The sequence below is a fragment of the Camelina sativa genome, chromosome 9, assembly GCF_030686135.1.
Source record: "Camelina sativa cultivar CO46 ecotype springtype chromosome 9, ASM3068613v1".
Classification (NCBI taxonomy): domain Eukaryota; kingdom Viridiplantae; phylum Streptophyta; class Magnoliopsida; order Brassicales; family Brassicaceae; genus Camelina; species Camelina sativa.
The window spans coordinates 6,485,270-6,505,381 of record NC_141888.1 but is presented as its reverse complement, the minus strand read 5'-3'; the positions used below and the strand labels follow the sequence as shown (position 1 = coordinate 6,505,381).

The window sequence follows — 20,112 nt, the reverse complement described above, 5'->3', positions numbered from 1 at the left end:
GCTAACAATATTAATACAGAGGTGGGTGTGGGTGTGTGTATATACTATATAGCACCAGAAACAACCATAAAAAAAAAACTAACAAAAACAAACATATACCCAGAAAAAAAAATTATGAAAAACCTTTCAGTTTTTATAATTGTTTTTTGCATTTACATGTTTGACCATGTATCCGGCGGCATGTTCAGAATTGGGAACAAACTCATTCGAAAAGCTCTTATGGATACGATGTTATTCCAAAGATGGCGTAATAGGTCCAAAAATAATACCAACTGGACAGGATTGTAAAATTGGTTTTATGGCTGTCATTTGGGGTACAACTTGTTACATGTGTACTTTGAAACAATGACTAAATTATAAACATTATCAGAATTTTATAGCATTTAGGCAATTCAATTGGTTTGATGAAGGAAATCTGTGGGATTGGAGAGCTAGAGAAGATGGGATCTATTTAAAGAGATAAGATATTTTCAAAAATGATAATATGCATAAAGTGTATGATTGGTTGACTTAAAAAAATTATAACAAGCTATGTCAAAATAAAAAGGTTGTACTATTATTTTAAAGTAAAATTTATATGGCAAATTTATATATAGATAAACCAAAAAGCATCAGAAAAATATAACGTAAATATGTAATTAAAAACACAAAAATAAAGTACAACTCGTTACGTACCAAAGACAGAAAGAAAAGCTCAGATTCGTTATGTACCGAAGAAAGCAAGAAGAAGCTCATATTCATTACACGAAAATTCTATTATATTAAAACGTGAAAATGTCTTTTACTATTCGCACTACTAAATCTATACTAGTATTTTTGCAGCAGTTTTTGCTCAAAAATCTGTTTTGGAAAGTTTTTGCATTTAATACCATTGAATGCTTATATTCATATCCAAACAAGTTTAGTTAATTTTCTCTATTATCCTTATAACAGAACAGAATTAAAATATTTTAAATATCCATATATATAATATTTTATAGTTAATATAGATATTTAGAATATTTCTTTTATATTAAAAAAATTATTCTCCTATCATCTTTAAAAAAAAAAAAAATTAAATGTAGTGAATCATCATATAATACATAAAGTTAAATAAAAATGTGTATTTTATTCTACATATATTGTGATTTGATTTTTTAAAACGAACATATATTACTTAATTAATATAAAAAGTGTGTGTTAAACATACATATATAGTAAATTTACAGTATATAGTAAATTACAGAATTTTAAGAAAATTATAATTTATAACTGATATATCTAAACTTAATAAAAAGTTAAAAAAATATAAATATTTAAACATACTAAAATTTCAAAATAACACAAACGAGTTAATATTACATGACGGGTTATATGACATTACATGATTGAACTGATAATACTAAAAAATAAACTATCAGTAATATGATATTTCAATACGAAATAAATCCTCATTTTAATGTTTTAACAACACCAATATAAAAAAAAATTATTGTGCGGCATACCACGGTTTATATATTAAATCACTAAAATTAACAAAAGAATATATTAGTAAAATTAGTATTAAAATAGTACATTAACAAGAAAAAATTTAAAAAACTTACCCCGCGGTATACCGCGGATCATAATCTAGTATATATATCTAAGTACAACAATGTGGGAAACGAAAATCCCATTAATCACCCAAATATCCCAACAGTAAAAAAAAAAGTATATACAATAGTTTACAAGGAATCAAACAAGAGCAACTTTGGTAGATAACCATGAGTTTAAAAAGAATAGAGAAAATAGCCTTGTGTCAGAATTTATTGGTAAATAACGTTTTGTGGAGTGGGAGAAATACTAAAATATCCCTACGTTATTTTGTTTTTACGGAATGGAACACTTATCATTTACGAGATCTAATGTTATATAATTCTAAAAAATCACATGATATATTGATATAATAGTGTAAAATTATTAAAATTCATGTGATTTTGTGATATAACATGATATATGGGCAAAATATCTATGTTGTTGTGTAGAATTGTTAAAACTCATGTGATTATGTGAAATAACATGATATATGGACAAAAACATCATGTGATTCTATTTCATAGCATGAAATTTTATACGTATTTTGAATATCAGATCTAATTTTAGATGTTACGTCGGTGAGTGGCGGAGAACTCCGACGGAGGAGAAAACAGAGAATAGACTGTGATGAAAGAAGGATAGATTTCCAGAGAGAAAGAAAGATAAAATTGGTGGTAAAGAGATCTGATGAAAGAGAGATAAGAGAAAAAGAAAAAAAAAAAGATTAAATCTGAGGGTGGTAGCGAGAAAATAAAAAATTAAAAGGAATTAAAGAGATTATGAATATGGTGGTGATGGTGGCTGGACAATGGCATAAGAGAGATAGATATGGAGGAGAGAAGATGACTGAAAGAAAGAGAAAAAGAAGAGAAAGAAAGAGAAAAAAGGAAGAAGGAAGAAGAAGAGCTTCGCAATTTTAAGTTGCATGGTCGACAGAACTACATGGGTCATAGTTATTTTATGAATTAATTCCAAAAGTATAGTCATCTAGTATATATACTCATCAAACAATGTCCATAGAAGCAAGTCTAAGCTGTTTCTCAAGAGGCAAGTGATCTCTGAAGGCTACACAAATGTAATGCATTACTTTCATAATCATTGGTGCTTTTTCTCTTTCGCTTCCCTCAATCTGCTGTGAGCTTAGCCTTGCATTGGCGTCTGTGTCAGTTGCAAAATTGTAAATACGTTCCAATGAAGTCCATAGAAACGAGATGAAAGGCTCTGCGACCACTTCATAGATGGGATCAGACAGGAGAGAATTTATGGTAACAGACATATCGCTCAACACCGTGGAGCGGTCTAAAGTGAGAAACGGCATGTATTCGCAGCAGATGCTACAGAGAAGGCCAACAAAGAGAATTGCCTGTAAAAGGATAAAAGCAGATTTCAACATAGAAGAAAGAAAAATTTCTTTTGATGAATGAGTTATTGACATTGACATTGAGGCTTACAGTTGAAGGATGGCTAGAAACGCAGCTGATTTCAACTGCATCAACGAGCCACTGTCTTTTGATTCCTCCTTCGGCGTGATGCAGAGCCGCTACTATCTCAATCAACACGTCCCAAATACCTAACAAATACGGAAACTTTGATTGTACAATGATCTTTGATTGTACATATCTAGCTTACATATAGCAATTGAGGATAGTAACTGACCTGACTGTTCACAATTTAATATAATAGCCTTCAGTTTTCCTAACTCGGAAAATGGAATTGAGCCAAGTTTTGCTAGCTTGGCTTTTGCCTGGATCTTCTTAAGATCACCTTGGAAGTCTGTCTTTCCGTTTCCAGGTTCAACATTTGAAACCTGATACGAGAAAAAAAAAACACACACAATTAAACGATGAGATGTCCACAAAGATGGTACGTAGCTTACAAACTGGCAAACAAAAGATGCATGATGCAGATATTACATACCTGCAGGAATTTGTATAACCAATCCAGACGCGACTTCTGCAAACATCTAACTGCCTCTGACCACTCTTTCACCGAACCCATCTGATCTGGTATAGGAGATTGTGATGCTACTGGTAAGACAGCAAAAACCAACTCTATGCATTTTTCAATCTTTGTGATGTATTCTGAAGAATCAAGCGAAGTTTCTTCAAGACACTGACTCAGGCCCTTCCAACAAGAGACCCTCAATGAGCTCTTCTGTTCACAGCTATATGCTTGGTCTGAAGATAGCGAGATTACAAAGCAAGAGACATCGTCAAACAATTTATTCATTCTTGAACCTGAGAATATTCTCATTAAATACCCTAGATGACAGAGCAGGCATGACTGGAGACTTTGCTCTAGCGCCTTGAATCTGGCTAGTTCAGACAATTCGTCCAGAAAAGCTAGAAGTTCATCAAATTCTCTTGCGTGGGCTAATGAAAATTTGAAGCACTCTTCCCTAAGAGTTCCTTCCTTGGGAACATCCCCTGATTGCGATACATCAGTCTGAGTGTCTTGTTTCATTAATCGTCTTATTGTTGCTCCCCAGTCCAAGTTTGGCAATCTTGGAGCATGAGACAAACACCGCAAAGCACTTTCCAGTGTGCCAATATTCAGAGGGCTACCCGCCTAAAATTCAACAAAGATTAATAAGTATGAGAACAGATTGCGGTCTATTTCCAAACTAATCTCCTTATACTTTACTATAGCAGCAACATAATGAAAACAATTTCAAGTTTTTTTTTGTTCCACCTACAAGAATCAAGAAAGCCTTTAAGTTTAACAGACATACCAAAGGAAATCTTGGATTTGTCAGGCCTTGAGCAAGTTTCATGACCATGGTATGTTCAGGAACATTGTGAGAGATGGAATTACGATGAGAGGCATCAGATTGGTTTTCATTGCTGAGACTTGATGCTTCCTCGGACCGCATGTAATTTCTAAGAATTGAGATTGCCCATGCAGCATAATGTTGGAGCTGGCGATCCTTGGTATTTTGCGCGATAAGAAATATTTCTTGCACAACTGGCGTCAACTGCTGAGTAAAATATGCGTTTGAAAGCAAAGGACCTGACACATAAGAGATTTCCTGTAGCAAAATAAATGAATGTTAGGAACCCAAACACATTTATCTAAATGGAAATAAATCAAGTAATGATCTTGACAAAAAGATAGACCAAAGAACTAACGTTTTCATCAGAACTGGCTGGAGGAGCACGGGGTAGCGGATGGGAATACACCAAATTCCCAGCACCTGCTCCTAAAACATTAACAACTCCGAGCATGCCTCCAAAGTGAGCAACCGGTGGGTAAAGTCCAGAGTAACATGTCTTGAACAGTTCTAGCAACCCTTTAACAGACTCAATCTTAACAGGGTGGATACCTTCATTCAAAACAGAACCAAGGAGGTCTCCCGCCCCAATACAGGATGCCATCAACAACCTCTTACGTAAAGCACCAGACTTTCTAACAATAACCAACTCGGAAATAAGGTCCTTGAAACAACCGATTAGATGATCTACCTCATGTGCATCAAACAGTTCTACTTTTTGGCAGAAAGTGATCACAATAGGAAGTGCAAGGCAGGAACCAACTGAAAACAGTCTCACTGATACCTTACAATCAGAACCCGAAGTTTGCTTAAGAGAATCTGCATATGGGATCCATGATACAATCAGGTTTTTAATCTTTACAACAGCGTCTTTCTTCCCAGCTCTGTATACTGCACCAACTGACATCCCCAAACCTATAATGAGTCCAGCTATACCCCATGTATCATCATCAAAATCATCAGAACTCTCATCCAACAGCTGAGGTAAACCTATAACGTTGTCTTCCTTTCCAGGTGGGAACAGTGCAGACAAGCTTTCTAGGATATCACACGGAGTGTGCAGGAAACAATGTAATATTGAAGATAGCAACCTCAGTATCCTCCCTAGGAGCCGTTCTTCTTGGTTCCAGTAAGAGTCCCTGTCCATATCAGAGCTCGCAGAGGCTTCATTCAGAGTGAGCAGATCTTGGCATGAAAAACCCAATCCAACGCCACAGGCTCCTTTTACAAGAGTGCTTTTACTGCTACACAAAACCTGAAAGACATGAGAAATATTTTTAAGTGGAAATGTAAGGAGTGAGAAAGACCAAGACTGATTGTGCATGCAAATTTACTACAAAGTATGCGTTTTCACAAAAGAGTTAGCACTGTAAATTTTTCCCGTAACTCATAGGTATAGGAAGTACCTCAAGAAGCCCAGATATATTCTGAAATTTCTGCTTGTGGTCAGTCACATGTAGGGACGACGAAATCAATCCAAGAGAAATAGCAGCCGTCCACTGACGGTGTTCATGCTCATGCTCCAACAACCAACTCAACAGAAATTTTGATGCAGTCGCTTTAATATTATGAGCAGCAGCTGGCAAAGCCTGAAACAACAAACAGATTAAAATACGTATTGAGACAGTTGACCACTACAGATATGGAAACACATTTCTATGAAATCTTACTGCACATAGTGCACCCAGCGCCAGTGCTATGTTTTCTGCACACCTCGGAAGAGCTTCTTCTGCCATATGTGCCAAACTCTTCATGAAAAGCACAACATAATCCCAATTAATGTTTGAACACTTAGAATGAAGCATCCGAATTAAGCTGCAACAGAAAAAAACTATCTCAAACCTTCATGATTTTGTTTGCAGCATTAGAGGTTTTATCCAATGGTAATTCTTTAGTCGTTGCATCAATGGACAATATATTAGCTCTCATCCAACGCCGCATAAAAGCTTTCAGTGATTGCAGGGAAATAAGAGCAAGGGAAATATTTCTTGAGAGCTGGAGTGATTTGACTACTACTTTAAATGCCTCCTCATATTGACCATGAACATCACGAAAGCTCTGCGATCAACAATATGAAAGTCAGTATGCAGAAGTATAGAAAATCTCCTAGCAGAAATTTGAATTTACAATACTTACTCTTGATGACCCAAACTTCACATCTCTAGGGTTATAAGATAGACATAATAATGCCGCACCAGGTAGTTCACCAGTCTTCATTTCTTTCCCTGTGAATCAGATGGTGCTGCACTTAGTTTATGTGGAGTACAAAGAATATTACATAACTGATTATTTGGAATATTTAGCGAAAAGGTATACATAACGAATAGAACTGAGTATTTCATAATGCAACTGTATCATAAGTTTCAAAGCACAGCAAGAACTGAAAATTATTAAGTTAAGTTAGTTATTAGGCATAAAAGGAGCACAAGTAAAAATTCCCAATCTCAAGGTTTTATTTATTTATTCCAATTCACTAATTGTGTTAACAATTTAAGGACTATTTTAGTTGAAAATCAAACTACACCTGCGGGGAAGATGACCTGAGGTATCACATCCAGCAACTTTTCAATCTTATTACCAGGAAGTTTTTTCTGTCTTACATATCTACGCCGGACGCTGTTAGGTCAGAAAGAGAAGTAATTTTAATATGATGATGATGAGATTCTAAACCAGGAAAAGTTTCGTTACATTACAAGCTCTATACCTGTGCTCATGAATCATGATCTTGATTGAAAGGTCTTCTAAAGCATTCAAAATTTTCGCATTTGTCTCCGAGAAGAACATATATGCACAATTATTGTTGAAGTCAGAATTTTTTTTTTTCCATAAATGATACCTGAAAAAAATGGATCATGATTAGATAAAAGTGTTATATTAATAGTTTAGAGCCAAAGATGGTCTGGAACATACCAAAAGAAGACGTACAAGAGACTGAAATCCAATACTTACCTCATATTGACCCAGGGCCACTATGGCAGACACTCGTGCCTTTGTCCATAGGGAATCAAGAGGCATCTGCATAGAGCTCCCAATTTCCCACAAAATGTTCAAAACGTTTTCTGCATCTTCCGGATATGCTTCGGCATCCATTGCACCCCACTTTAGAAGAAGGCATACACTGCAACATATTCACCAAAGCAATGCTAGTTATACATCAAATATTTTTTGAGACACCTCAAACAGCAATGGCTAGAAGATCCATGCACCAATTTAGACACCTCAATTGTGCCTATAAATATGATTTGGGATGTTAGCTCTGCTAACCTATAAGCAAGGAGTGGATCCAGTTTGATGTTTTGAGCATGTTTCTTAATGACACCCCATGCAGTATAGAAATCTGGATAAACAAAGCAAAAGTTAAGATAAAAAATGAGTAAATAGAAAGGCATTAAGTCACACAAATAAGTATTAAGATAGTACCAATGACATCGGCTTCACAGAGATGGGAAAGACTCTGAAAACCAAGTGCTCGAACTTGACAGTCTTGGCTTTCTATACAGGCCTATCAAAGTAGGAATCCAGTTGAAAATATTGAAGGCACTCCAAAATTTCCAATATACAGCCAAAGCAGCAACAGCAAACGTTACTTGAGAAACTATACCTGAACAGACAAGATTAGGTCTACTCCCCTATCAGGGTGTCTCTTGCATACATCGTGAATGGAAGCAGCCATACTAATGCAGATATGTCTCTCTGAAATAAAGTCTATGAATCCTTTTGGGCGCAACACCTCCTGAATATTTAAAATAATTGGTACCATAGAAGTACATATAAGTAAGAATAGCAAGCTGACTTTATCAATCTCGAACAAAATTTCACATTGGTAAGAAGAGCTTACTTGCAGACTCGAAAAGGCACGGTCATTGACTACCCAGGTCTGGCAAAGTAATCTAATGGCTGTAGCATACAAAAGACTAAAATAAACAATCATCAGAGCTACTCATGTCGACTCCATTTTATGACAGTCAGAAACGGAAACAAGGTAGAGCCCAAAAACCCAATTCAACAAGTTTGGTAAATGTAGGTTAAAGCATGAAACATCACATACTAATCTTTTGGCTTACAAATCAACCTTTTATCATATATTATATAAGCCGAGTATCAAAGTTAATGGAACCACTTATAGCTGCTTGCAAAGACTACCCGTTTACCACATAGAAAAGGTGAAAATCGAGCGCAAGCACCCGGTAAGGGCTTCAACCCAGAATCAACTATTATAAACACGATTAAAAAAATATGATACACAAGAAATTATCAGAAAAAGGTGTACTGACCCTTTCGCATCCTTGTGCAGCATTGGAGTAATAGTCTGAACTACAAGCGGAATCATCACCTGTTGTGCAGCTAATGACGGGAGTAACCCCAGAAGTTTGGACTGCATATCAAAGAAATAAATTGAGAACTAGACTAAAGGAGTGCTAATAGAAGGGACCAGCACTTGGATTTGAGATACATAAATGAATGAGAGTAGCTCACCAATAGACTCTGACAAGGGACGTGTGTTCGAGATAACAAGTTGCTGTAATATAGAACAGCTAGCAACAGCGGGACACTCATCTTAGGATCAATGCCACCAATAATATTCAAAGAATCAATACCATCAGCTCCTAGGGACGGATGCATCACCATGACACCAGCAACAGCACCAAGTAAAATAGGTATCTCTTGCGAAAGACAAAACGATGCAGCCTTTTTTTTATCCCAAAACCGTTCAGTGTGTTCCCTAAGTAGTGAATTCCAAGTCACTGGTCCAGAATAAGTTTCCTGTTTTTCACTTTCATTGGGGTAAGCCACTCCGAGGAAGGAGGACGTGGAAGGTGCGTAATCATTCTGAAAGAAAAAATAAGAACATTCAAAGAATTAGTGAGCAATTTGATTCTGAGTTACTTTTGTGTAACACTTTGATAGACATAAATTAAAATAAACATGTTTATCTCCAACCCTCAAAGGAGTAATTATATGAAATAACCAAACCCATGAGTGGATCTATGTAACTCATTATATACAGATTCTGAAAGAAAATAGCAGGTTTCTCCACAAGAACTAAACCTGATGCCAGAGTTGCTGCATGACCCTAAACACGACAGAGCCCACCCTGCTGAGTGGTGAATCTCCCTTACTTGTGTGGAGCTCAATCTTTGGTGAATTTGACATTGTTACCAAGACATTTTCTACGATGGAAAGAACCTTACTTGCTGCTACTTTGACTGATTTAGAAGGAGAAGACATCAGTGCTACGATAGGGAACAGTAATAGAGACTCCACACTTGAAGAGGCTGCATCTTTCACCGACAAGTTTTCTACGAAAGGATTGCAAATAATCAAATTCTTAGTCCAAAAAAATACACATATAGAAAAAAGGATGAGGACACAACAGGTTGAAAGGAGTAAATCAGCTACTACGCTATCAGACAGCAAATCGAGTAAGAGGGCAATGAAAAGAAAGATGGATCTACAATATACCATTTTCAGTTTTCCATTTGAGCAGAAAAAGTAGGAACTTCAAAATAGAGAGTTGTTCATGCTCAACATTGGATTTGGCAAGCATGAAAACGAGCGAGAGAACCACCAAAGATAATTCAGGTGAGTATGGTAATCCAACGTCTTTCTGAACAGCCAACAAGTGCTTCAAAGATTCGATAACATACTCTTGTTCGGTTGTTTGGACATGAGGAGAAGAGCAAAGAAGAAGTACACTATCTACCAGTTGCACACCGAGAAGATGAACTTCTGTTACTTCCTGGTAGTATAGATAAATGAATGAATATCCAACAATGAGCACAAATTTTGAGATGAATGAATGATGAAATTAGCAACATACCGATCCAGTTCCAACCAAGTCTCTCACTACCACAGTATAAGCATCCGCTAGAGTCTTGACAATGCAGCTGAAATTTCTATTGTCCTGAAAAGTATCAGAAATTTAGAACTGGATCCTAATACTGCACCCAATTATTTGCCTTTACCAAAGTGGCTGCTAATTCATGCATACTTACTTCCAGATTTTTTCCTGGTATATATTTTAGGCAACGCATAAGCAATCTGACTATTGGCAGTGCTTCCTGGCCGGATGAGCAACAAAGGGAAGCCATCGATGAAATCAATTCCCTCGCAAACAACGATGAAGACGAATCTGCAAGTGGAATCCGAAGTACTGTGAAATTCAAGAACGGCTCCAAGAATTCACATACTCCCACCATTCCTAATCGCCGGTTATGCATCAGAAAGAGTGATACTTGATGAAGAAGCTCCGTATGTGTCTCCGCTCTGCTAGAAAGAATCTGAAACCAACAACAAGAAGCAATCAAAGACTAATTACAACAATTCACATAGAACAATACGAACGAATCAATGAAAATCACATACCCTAACAAACGGATGATTCTCCGTAGAACTAAACGTCCAATTCCCATCCTTCTGTTCATAACCAATACGAATCAAAAACCCTAACCCCTTCACGAACAGCGAAACCAATTTCGTATCGCATCCTTCGAGAGCTGATTGAAGTTCCAACAAACCACGAGAGAGGTTTAAAACGGAGTCTGATACTAATCGACATAGCTCACGAACGGATTGATCAACGACAGTGATAGATTCTGAAGTGAGGCAGAAGGAGATAGCTTCTCTTCCAGCTTCGGATTCTGATCCTAATCGTTCTGGAGCAGATCGTAACTTAGAGAAGACGGAGATTACTGCGAATCTTTGTATGGAAGGTTGAGGTACACGAGTTTTCTCTAGTAACGGAGCATACGAAGCCATCGCTTTGACCGGAAATAGAGAGAGAAGACAACGGCTAGTTTGGAGGCGTGAACGGTGGGGTTTGGAATTTACAGCGCCGGGAAGAGGAAGTCCGATCAAGTTAGAATAGAAATTGACAAAAAAAAAAAAAAAAAAAAAAAATTAAATTTAATAAGTTAATTTACCTCTTTGGATTTTTCTAAACAAACCAAACCGAACTGAACCGAACCAAAATTGTTAGAATAGGATGACCAACCGAACCGGGAAATTGCGTGAATTTTTAGCTCTTGAATTTTTTATTGATTATGCAGCGGCAAATTACATATTGTTTTTTAATTTGTTTTTATCTCGTGGTACCACGGAGTCAATCCTATTATATGATATTTTTTGTTTTATTAGTAAAGTCTTTAAATTTTCAACATGTAGTATACCAATTTAGATTTACTTACAACATCACAAAAAAAACCGCTAATTTATGTATCTTATTTTTTCACATAATTCATTCCAAAGTAATTACTAGGAACAACAAATTTGTTTTAAAAACTTCAACTTTTTTTTTAGAGGTCGTATTAATTTGGAAAATTTTCATCAGACAGTTAAATACTTTAATGTTAATATTTTAAAGTTACTTAATGCAAAAGATACTCAAATGGTATTAAAATATGTAATTTGTATATTATATACTTATCTAATGAAAAAGGAAGACAAGATAATTTTGAGTTTGAGGCTTTTAATTCAAGGTCAGAGAAAACGATTAATACAGAAAAATCATAGTTAAATAATGAATCATGTGTACCTAACTTCAAATACATGTACAAGATCTACACACTTACATTACGTTAATAAAAAATGCTAGTTATGATAAATTCACTTTGACTTTTGTTGAACTTTTCATGGTATATTTTCTAAATTTACAACTACAGGTAGAATCATCAAATGGGTTAGGTATATGGAATTAAAGTTTTTAAAATATCATTCAATAATTTTATGTTACATTTAAGTTTTAAGCAATCATTTGTAGCCCTATTCATTTTAAGCAATCATTTGCACCTTTTATATAGCTGATTATTCGCTATATTCACTCTTTATTTTCAGTCTGACCGCTGATCAAGTGCTTCTTCACCCCTTTGTTTGGAACAATGATAAGAAAGTTGATTTCTTCTAGAAGCGGTTACGGTTATACGATTACGGTTATTTAATAATATGATATGGTTGTTATTATTTGATGTTATAACACAATTGATATTATTTATTTATAATTAATATGTATTTTTAGTGTACTCATATTTCTAAATATCATATGATTTATATTAAATAAATAACTATTAGTATATTTTATTACATTTTTAAAACGGTTATTGTTAACAAATTATGGTTTAACTATGCAGTGAACCAACGATTTTGATAAGGTTATAGTTAATTAACAGTTATAGTTAATATAATTTAATCATATATTTACTCTTAACAGTTATGATTTTTAACTATTTTATACAATTATAGTCCGAAATATGGTTACGATTTAATTTTGGTCATGCTTGGTTTCAACCATGTATAATACACACTTAGAACTGAGGCACTTCTGCCTCTTCGTCGACATGTATTTAGTGTTTATGTTGTTTCTTTTTCCTTCCCACCGTCCAAGACAACCATTGTTTTCCAGCAACTGATGGGGATTCAGATTCACTTGATGTATATACTCTGGATTTTAATATCTTACGATTGCATTTTTAAGAATATCTATATTAAGAAGGAGTTTTCGTCTCAGAACTCCCTAAATTTTTTTGACAAATCTCTTATCTCTCTCTCTATTCTTCATACCCTCACTTTTTTTAGTAAGAGATGGTGAGACGATTTTAGCCTTCTAATTTCATTGATTTAGATTAAAATTTTTAAATAAAAAAACATATCCAGCTCTCGTTTTCGACCCGATAAACCCACTCGAAACCCACCTGGTTACTCACGTCTCAATCCAGCCGCCGGCGATTCTTCCGTCGTCGGAGCTCCTACCGCTGTCGTTCTTCACCAAATCAAGTTGAATCAAGTTGTTCTTCAAAATGCAGGTGCGTTACTTCACTTTAGAGTTGCTTTTGGTTGAATTTGTTTTTGATTTGTAAATATAGAAATTCAATTGGATTTAGATCGAAGAAAGCTTAGCACATTGGGTGTTTTACAAAGGTTTATGGGTCGATTGAGCTATCTATTAGATAAGAAAGGGATTTGGCTTTCGATTTCAGTGAATTAACTCGATTAGAACTCGTGTACCATTCGATTCGATTTTGATAGGAGAGAGAAGGTGGTCAAACTGGTAATACTGATATTTTTAGTAAAACTAGTAAAACTACTAGTAGTACTAATTATGATTTTTTTATATTGGTTGGTTTGGCAGGATACAATATGCGAGAACGTCAGCCTACATTTTAAATATGAAGGACGCATGTATAGTATAATGTTTAAGAGAAATATAACATTGTTGATGTTAAAAGCAAGGATACAGAGGAAGCTTGGGTTTGTTGAAAGTAACGTTCAGTTGCAGCTGAGCTACAAGCCACTACTGGTAGAAACATTGGAGCATTGTGAGCTTAATGATGATGAGGATGTTAATGTTTATCTAGACTCCGTTAATTATGAGAAGCGAAGATGTATGTTGTTTGTGAATGTCATCCCTTCTGAGCCTCAGCCTGAGCAAGTTCCCATAGTGCCCATAGTGCCCACAGTGCCCACAGTGCCCACAGTGCCCACAGTGCCCATAGGGGACCAAAGTTCTGTTGGTATGAACTATGAAAACCAACATGCGAAGGATGGTGAAATCGGACCTAACGCCATTGTTGTCTACGTAGGCAAAGAAAAGGCTGTAGAGGGTGATTCTAATAAAGAGGGTGAAGCTGAATCACGTGATGAAGGTGATGAATATACTGAGCCACGCCCTGTTGTAGAACCGTGTAAGTATATTGAACCATGGGATGACGGTTTGGATCTGACTAAACTTCAAGAATTTCCAAACAAGAAGGCATTGCAAGATGTGGTGGATAGAGCTTCATTTGCTAACTGTTTTAGTTTTGAAATAGTAAAGTCGGACAAGGTGCGTTATGTGGTCAAATGTCCTAAAGAAGGATGTAACTGGGGTTTACGAGGTGGTAGGATTCGAGGTACAGATATTTTCTCGATTAGAAGGCACAACAAGATGCATACATGCTCTCGGGCTAGTCAAAGTTCAAGCAATAGTAAGAGGCAAGGCACTCCACAATTAGTTGCTTCTCTTTTACATGGTGATTATCCAGGGCAAATGGAAACTCGACCTCCGAAAATTATCATGGATCTTGTCAAGACAAAATTAGGTGTTGATATATCATATTCCACGGCGTTGAGAGGGAAAAATCAAGCTGTTACTGATTTGAAAGGTAGCCCAGAAGAAAGCTACAAGATGCTGCGATGTTATCTGCACATGTTAGAGAAGGTTAATCATGGTACAAGATCATATGTGCATTGCGATGAGAATAATAAATTTATGTACTTGTTCATAGCTTTGGGAGCTAGCATTGAAGGATTTAAATTCATGAGGAAAGTTATAACTATGGATGCAACTTTTCTAAAGAACGGATATAAGGGTGTTCTTGTTTTTGCGTCGGCTCAAGATCCTAACCGTCACCATTATCCCTTGGCGTTTGGTGTTCTTGATGGTGAGAATGATGCAAGTTGGAATTGGTTTTTGGAGATGTTGAAAACCGTTGTTGGGGATTCTTCTGAAATAGTATTTATGACTGACAGAAATACAAGTCTCATAAAAGCTATAGCTAATGTGTATCCTCTGGCTCATCATGGTTTTTGTATATGGCATTTATCCCAAAATGTGAAAGGTTATGCTCGTAACGTGAACAAAGACGTTGTTGCATGGAGATTCATGGAGTGTAGTAGGTTTTACACAGTGGCTGAGTTCAACATTGCTTACGCATCTTTTACGACAAGATATCCTTCTGCTGCCAAGTATCTTGAAGAATCTACCCAGAAAGAAAGATGGGCACGATGTGTTTTTCCAGGAGATAGATACAACCTAGACACAAGCAACTGTGTTGAATCTTTGAACAGTGTATTCAAAGATGCAAGGAGGTACACCTTGATACCCATGCTTGATGCAATACTTAAAAAAATCTCTGAATGGTTTAATGAACATCGAAAAGATGCTGTGTCTGGATCAGTCGCAAATAAATTGGTGCCTTTAGTGGAGAACTACTTACATGATTTATGGGCAACTGCTGAGAAACTAAAGGTGATAGAGCTAAATGGTTTCGAGCTTGAATACAATGTCATTGACAGTGACGGAAAGCCTTATTTGGTGAAGTTGCGATTGAGAAGTTGCAGTTGTAGGTTTTTCGATATACAAAAGTATCCTTGTGTGCATGCATTGGCGTCTTTCATTACATACCAAAAATATGGAGGTAAGGATTTCGAGTTACATGAGTTGTGTTCTAAGTATTATTGGACGGAGCTGTGGGCAATTGCATATTGCAGGACAATTTATTTAGTACCTGATAAGTCTCGATGGGATGTCCTAGATGACGTCCAAGATATGGAGATCATACCTCCGAATCGGAAAATAAGAGGGGGAAGAAAGAAAACAAAAAGGTATGCATCTGCTGGGGAAAAACGACCAAAAACTCGACCTAGGACGCAGAATAAAAGGCGCCGGAGACAAGGACTCCAATGGTTGTTATTTGGAGATAATGTTTATGTTTGATTCACCTCTTCATGTATCAATTGTGTTTGGTTTGATACTTAATGTAAAACTTGGTTTGAAACTTAATTTGAAGTCTATTAATATTTTCTTCTTTCAAAATATGTGTATATGAGAGAGTAGAACTGGCAGAACTGGCAGAACTAAGATAAAACTGGTAAAAATAATAAAATTGGTACTACCTAAAATCAATAAATCAATACATATTGTATAATACATATTGTATAGTATAAATGTTCTACATAGGTTTCTACTATAAATGAATAATTTTCGAAAATATACCAATTTTAATTTATTTATTGAAGAATCTCAACAAGTGTTTCCTTACACTTTTAATGTCACTTTGTAAATAATTACCAAGTAAGCATGAAAAAAGTTATAGAATTATAAGTTTTAACTTATGAAGTTGCAAAAAGCTTGTAATTGTATGTTAGTTAAGTTTAATCAACTGTAAAACTAAAAAAAGTAATGCTAAGGTTTAGTAAAACTAATTAAACTGAGAAACCTCTAAAGTACAACTATTTGCAAGTTTAGTGCAACCGCATTACTCGGTAAAACTGTGTGTGAACACACAGTGTGAACTCACACATCTTTTACACGTGGCCAGAATTGCGTTTTTTCTTTCTTTTCTGACGATAGCATTGCGTTTTTCTTTCTTTCTTTCTTATTTTATCTTCACTCCAGCTCATTCTCCATTCTCAGCCATTCATTCATTTTCTTCTTCGAAACCTAAAGTACACCGAGTCCTCCTTCTCTCATATTCAAAGTCGAAGATCCTAGATCTATTTCTCTCCTTCTCAAACTATGGAACAATTTGAGGCCGACCCATACTATGCTGATCAGAAGAAGGCGAGGAAGTTACAAGCATGGCGAGAAGCCGATGGTGATTTTGGCATGCCTCAAATTTGCCCATGTGGCAAACGAATCGTCAATGAGATCTCTCCAACAGAAACAGAGAAAAAGAGATGGTTTACTTGCGTTAAGTATAAGGTAAATTAAATTTAATCAAATACAATTGAGATACCTGATTTTGTTAACTGTTCGTTGATATAATTTGCAGGATGATGGATTGCACAGGCGGAAAAATTGGGCTGATGCAATTGAAGAAGAAACCCAAACCTTAAGGAAAGATGTTGATAACCATTGGGAGAGATTGAAGGAATTTGAACCCCATCATACTAAGATCTATAATTTGCAGATGGAGCTTAAGGAGAAGAGTGACGAGATTGCCAAACTAAAGGAGGAGTTGGCGTTGCTTACCACTCGAGTCGATCTCCTGGATAGATTGTGTTTCGATTGATATTATCTGAGTCGATCTCATTCTCCATTCTACGTTGGTTTAAAACTTGTTGAATCAGATTCTGTTTCTTATCTTTTCCTTGAATTCTCTTGTTGAATCAGTTTCTTATCTTTCATGTGACTTCTCTTGTTTAATCATGATGTTCTGTGTGACTTCTAGGATTATGCCTCCTTCTTGAATTGAATCATGTTCTATATTTTTCTTATATGAATTCTCTAGTTTTTGTTTAGTTTTACGTACTTTTACCAAAAATACGAACGGAAAATCCAAGAAAATAACGTAGTTTTACATAGTTTAACTAGTAATACCAGTACCAATCGCAAATCCAACAAAATAACGAAGTTTTACATAGTTTTACTAGTACTACGATGACAAATCAAAGAAAATAACATAGTTTTACTACTTCTTAGACCTTTTCCTCTTCGTCCCTCTCCCTCCTTCTTGCGAAGTACTCGGTTGCTCATCAGCTACAGGCGCCTGACATGAAACCAAATTTTGTTAACACCTTCTAGTATTATCAAGTATTACTATAGTATTACGAAGTATTACCTTTGGTTTCTCTTGCTCTTTCACATATACTTCCAATGGTTTGATCCTTTTTTCAAGCCCATCAATCTTCGCCGAAATGTTATCGAACTGGGTTTTCATATCCTGCTTCATGGTCCTTAGAAGATCCACCAACTCAATAGTATCTTCTCTCGGTTGTTCATTGGCGACTATTTCCTCATTCGCATCGTTTTGTCCTGAACGAGTAGCCACATCGGCTGTGTACATCTCCTCCAAAAGTACAGGTAGTCCTCTACGAAGGCGCCACATCCAATTGGCAACAACGACATCATGGGTATCCTCTTCCTCAGCTTCTTCCATGATTAAATCGAGAAGAGGAATTTCTTCATCATTATGAGGGATCACACTAGCAATTGCCTGTGTAAACGACCTACTTTAGATACATTACAAACCAATTTATTCAAATGATTAATAATGGCAATTGCTAGGATAACTAACCGTTGTTGTACCAAGTGTATCACCAATATTCTTTAGAGGAAAACCTTTCTGACGGATCCTCTTAAATTTCCTCCTGCACATCCTAGGACAACTTGCATCCGCCTCAGGAATTTGGTCAATGTAAGTGTTCGCCAAAATTGGAACTGCCTCAAATAGTAAAAACTACACAACACAAGGAAAAAAACTAAAATCAGCTTCACTTATAAGAAATATCAACAATGAGAAAACTTCAAATTTTAAACTAACTAACCTCCAATGGAATACAGAAACCTGGAACAGGCCATAACGCATTCTCTTTAACCACGACCCCATTAAAATGACTCATTGTATGGGAAATCTCTTCTAGCATGTTCTCGAATGATAATCTCCCCCAAGGAAAAGACACACAAAAACCTAGATCATTCACTGCGCTTACAACAAAATCATCGATACCCATTGCATCTCTCCCCGAGTCTTTTGTATAGCCTGCAATGATGCTTCCTAAAAAGTAGAGAACCGCCATCTTCAACCTATCATGAGTACGATCTGGTTGCATTACCAATAGGTGTCTCCTCACATCTTCAAGTGTAATCTTTTTTTTTTCGTAAAAAATATTTCCTTCGAAACACGGTACCGCCGGCTTCCTTGTAATCAAGTGGATAGCACCGACAATCTAATCCAGACATCAAAGCATGTTCTCTCAGACCATACCGGATTGGAACACCATTCACAACAAACCATGCTTCCTTCTTTTTTTCGATTTTAGCCGTTCGAAGTAAGAGCATCCACATTCCCATAAGCTTGTGGTTTGGTTCCCTTGGCATGTGAAAAATGTGCTTGAATTGTGGATGATTCTCAAACCAATCCCTCTCAGAACTAGTCAGTGGATGCTCTAATTTATCCAGCGTTTTCAAAGTTTCAAAAATATGACACCTAGTCGATAGCTTGATTTTCTTGTTGTACTGGCTAGGCTCGAAGTGCATTCCTAAAGGTTTCATCGCTTCTGTTTCCTCCGATTCCTGCAACAATATCAGTTTTATATGAGTTATACCAATTATACAACAACTAGTTCTACCAGTTCTACTAGTTCTACACCACCTAGTTGTACCAGTTCTACTAGTTCTACACCCAATAGTTGCACAAGTTCTACTAGTTCTACACCGATAGTTGCACCAGTTCTACTTGATCAATTTCAAATTCCAATGAGTTTTCAAATTCCGAACGAATGACACAGACTTGTTGTACTTACACTTGCATCGTTGTCCTCCTCGTGCTCCATCTCACTTTCGCTTGTACTCCTTCTCGAGTTACCTGCCGAGTTCGAACTTCCCTCCTTATCTTCTTCTTCTTCTTCTTCTCCTTCATCGTCTTTTTCTTCCGATTCTTCTCCTTCATCGTTTTCTTCTTCCCCTTCATCGTCTTTTTCTTCCCCTTCTTCACAATCTTCTCCTTCATCGTCTTTTTCTTCCGATTCTTCTCCTTCATCGTTTTCTTCTTCCCCTTCATCGTCTTTTTCTTCCCCTTCTTCACCTTCTTCTCCTTCATTGTTTTCTTCTTCCCCTTCATCGTCTTTTTCTACCCCTTCTTCACATTCTTCTCCTTCATCGTTTTCTTCTTCCACTTCATCTTTTTCTTCTTCCCCTTCATCGTTTCCTTCTTCCCCTTCATCGTTTCCTTCTTCTTCTCCATCGCTTGATTCCACAGAAGTAGATCTCTCGTTATCTCCTCCTTCTTCATCATCTTCTTCTCCATTACTTGATTCCGGAGTAGCGGATTTTGCTTTCTCTACTTCGTTCGCATTTTCTCTTCCGACCACCGGATTGGGTTCCTCCAAAACTCGACTTTCACTTTCTTCCGCCACCGTACTCAAAGCTCTCTCTCCTCCTACTGTCACCGGACTCAAACCCGACACACCTACTTCCGGCGAATCGGATTTTGCTTTCGAACCACCATCTCCTTCTGAGATCTTCTTCTCTTTCAAACGCTCACTCCTCCTCCTCACAAGACCTCCCCTTGTTTTCACCATCTTCTTACTCT

At 36.4% G+C, this 20,112-nt stretch overlaps 3 protein-coding genes and 2 pseudogenes across 3 annotated transcripts; 3 read left to right on the top strand and 2 right to left on the bottom strand.

Annotated features, from left to right (window-relative positions):
* Window positions 1–114: 114 nt before the first annotated feature.
* Window positions 115–514, top strand: LOC147937809 (S-protein homolog 16 pseudogene; annotated as a pseudogene).
* Window positions 515–2,497: 1,983 nt separating this feature from the next.
* LOC147937808 (protein RST1-like) lies at window positions 2,498–11,216 on the bottom strand. Its single transcript, XM_087467681.1, is given in 25 exon segments — window positions 2,498–2,917; window positions 3,006–3,124; window positions 3,211–3,361; window positions 3,472–4,122; window positions 4,286–4,582; window positions 4,683–5,579; window positions 5,731–5,913; window positions 5,995–6,072; window positions 6,167–6,382; window positions 6,461–6,549; window positions 6,849–6,940; window positions 7,029–7,144; window positions 7,146–7,160; window positions 7,274–7,442; window positions 7,589–7,661; window positions 7,745–7,826; window positions 7,926–8,057; window positions 8,163–8,238; window positions 8,599–8,699; window positions 8,801–9,154; window positions 9,374–9,624; window positions 9,788–10,064; window positions 10,146–10,229; window positions 10,321–10,605; window positions 10,691–11,216. Coding segments are annotated over 25 exon segments (5,541 nt in total). The 5' UTR covers window positions 11,084–11,216; the 3' UTR covers window positions 2,498–2,557.
* Window positions 11,217–13,703: 2,487 nt separating this feature from the next.
* Window positions 13,704–15,794, top strand: LOC147937807 (uncharacterized). Its single transcript, XM_087465274.1, has one exon. It carries the CDS (start codon window positions 13,704–13,706, stop codon window positions 15,792–15,794), a length of 2,091 nt encoding a protein of 696 aa, XP_087321400.1.
* A 723-nt stretch (window positions 15,795–16,517) lies between these two features.
* LOC104710635 (uncharacterized) lies at window positions 16,518–17,189 on the top strand. The gene is made up of 2 exons (XM_010427267.3): window positions 16,518–16,781; window positions 16,852–17,189. Exons 1-2 carry the CDS (start codon window positions 16,596–16,598, stop codon window positions 17,089–17,091), a joined length of 426 nt encoding a protein of 141 aa, XP_010425569.2. The 5' UTR covers window positions 16,518–16,595; the 3' UTR covers window positions 17,092–17,189.
* A 301-nt stretch (window positions 17,190–17,490) lies between these two features.
* Window positions 17,491–20,101, bottom strand: LOC104715067 (uncharacterized protein At3g43530-like; annotated as a pseudogene).
* Window positions 20,102–20,112: the final 11 nt, after the last annotated feature.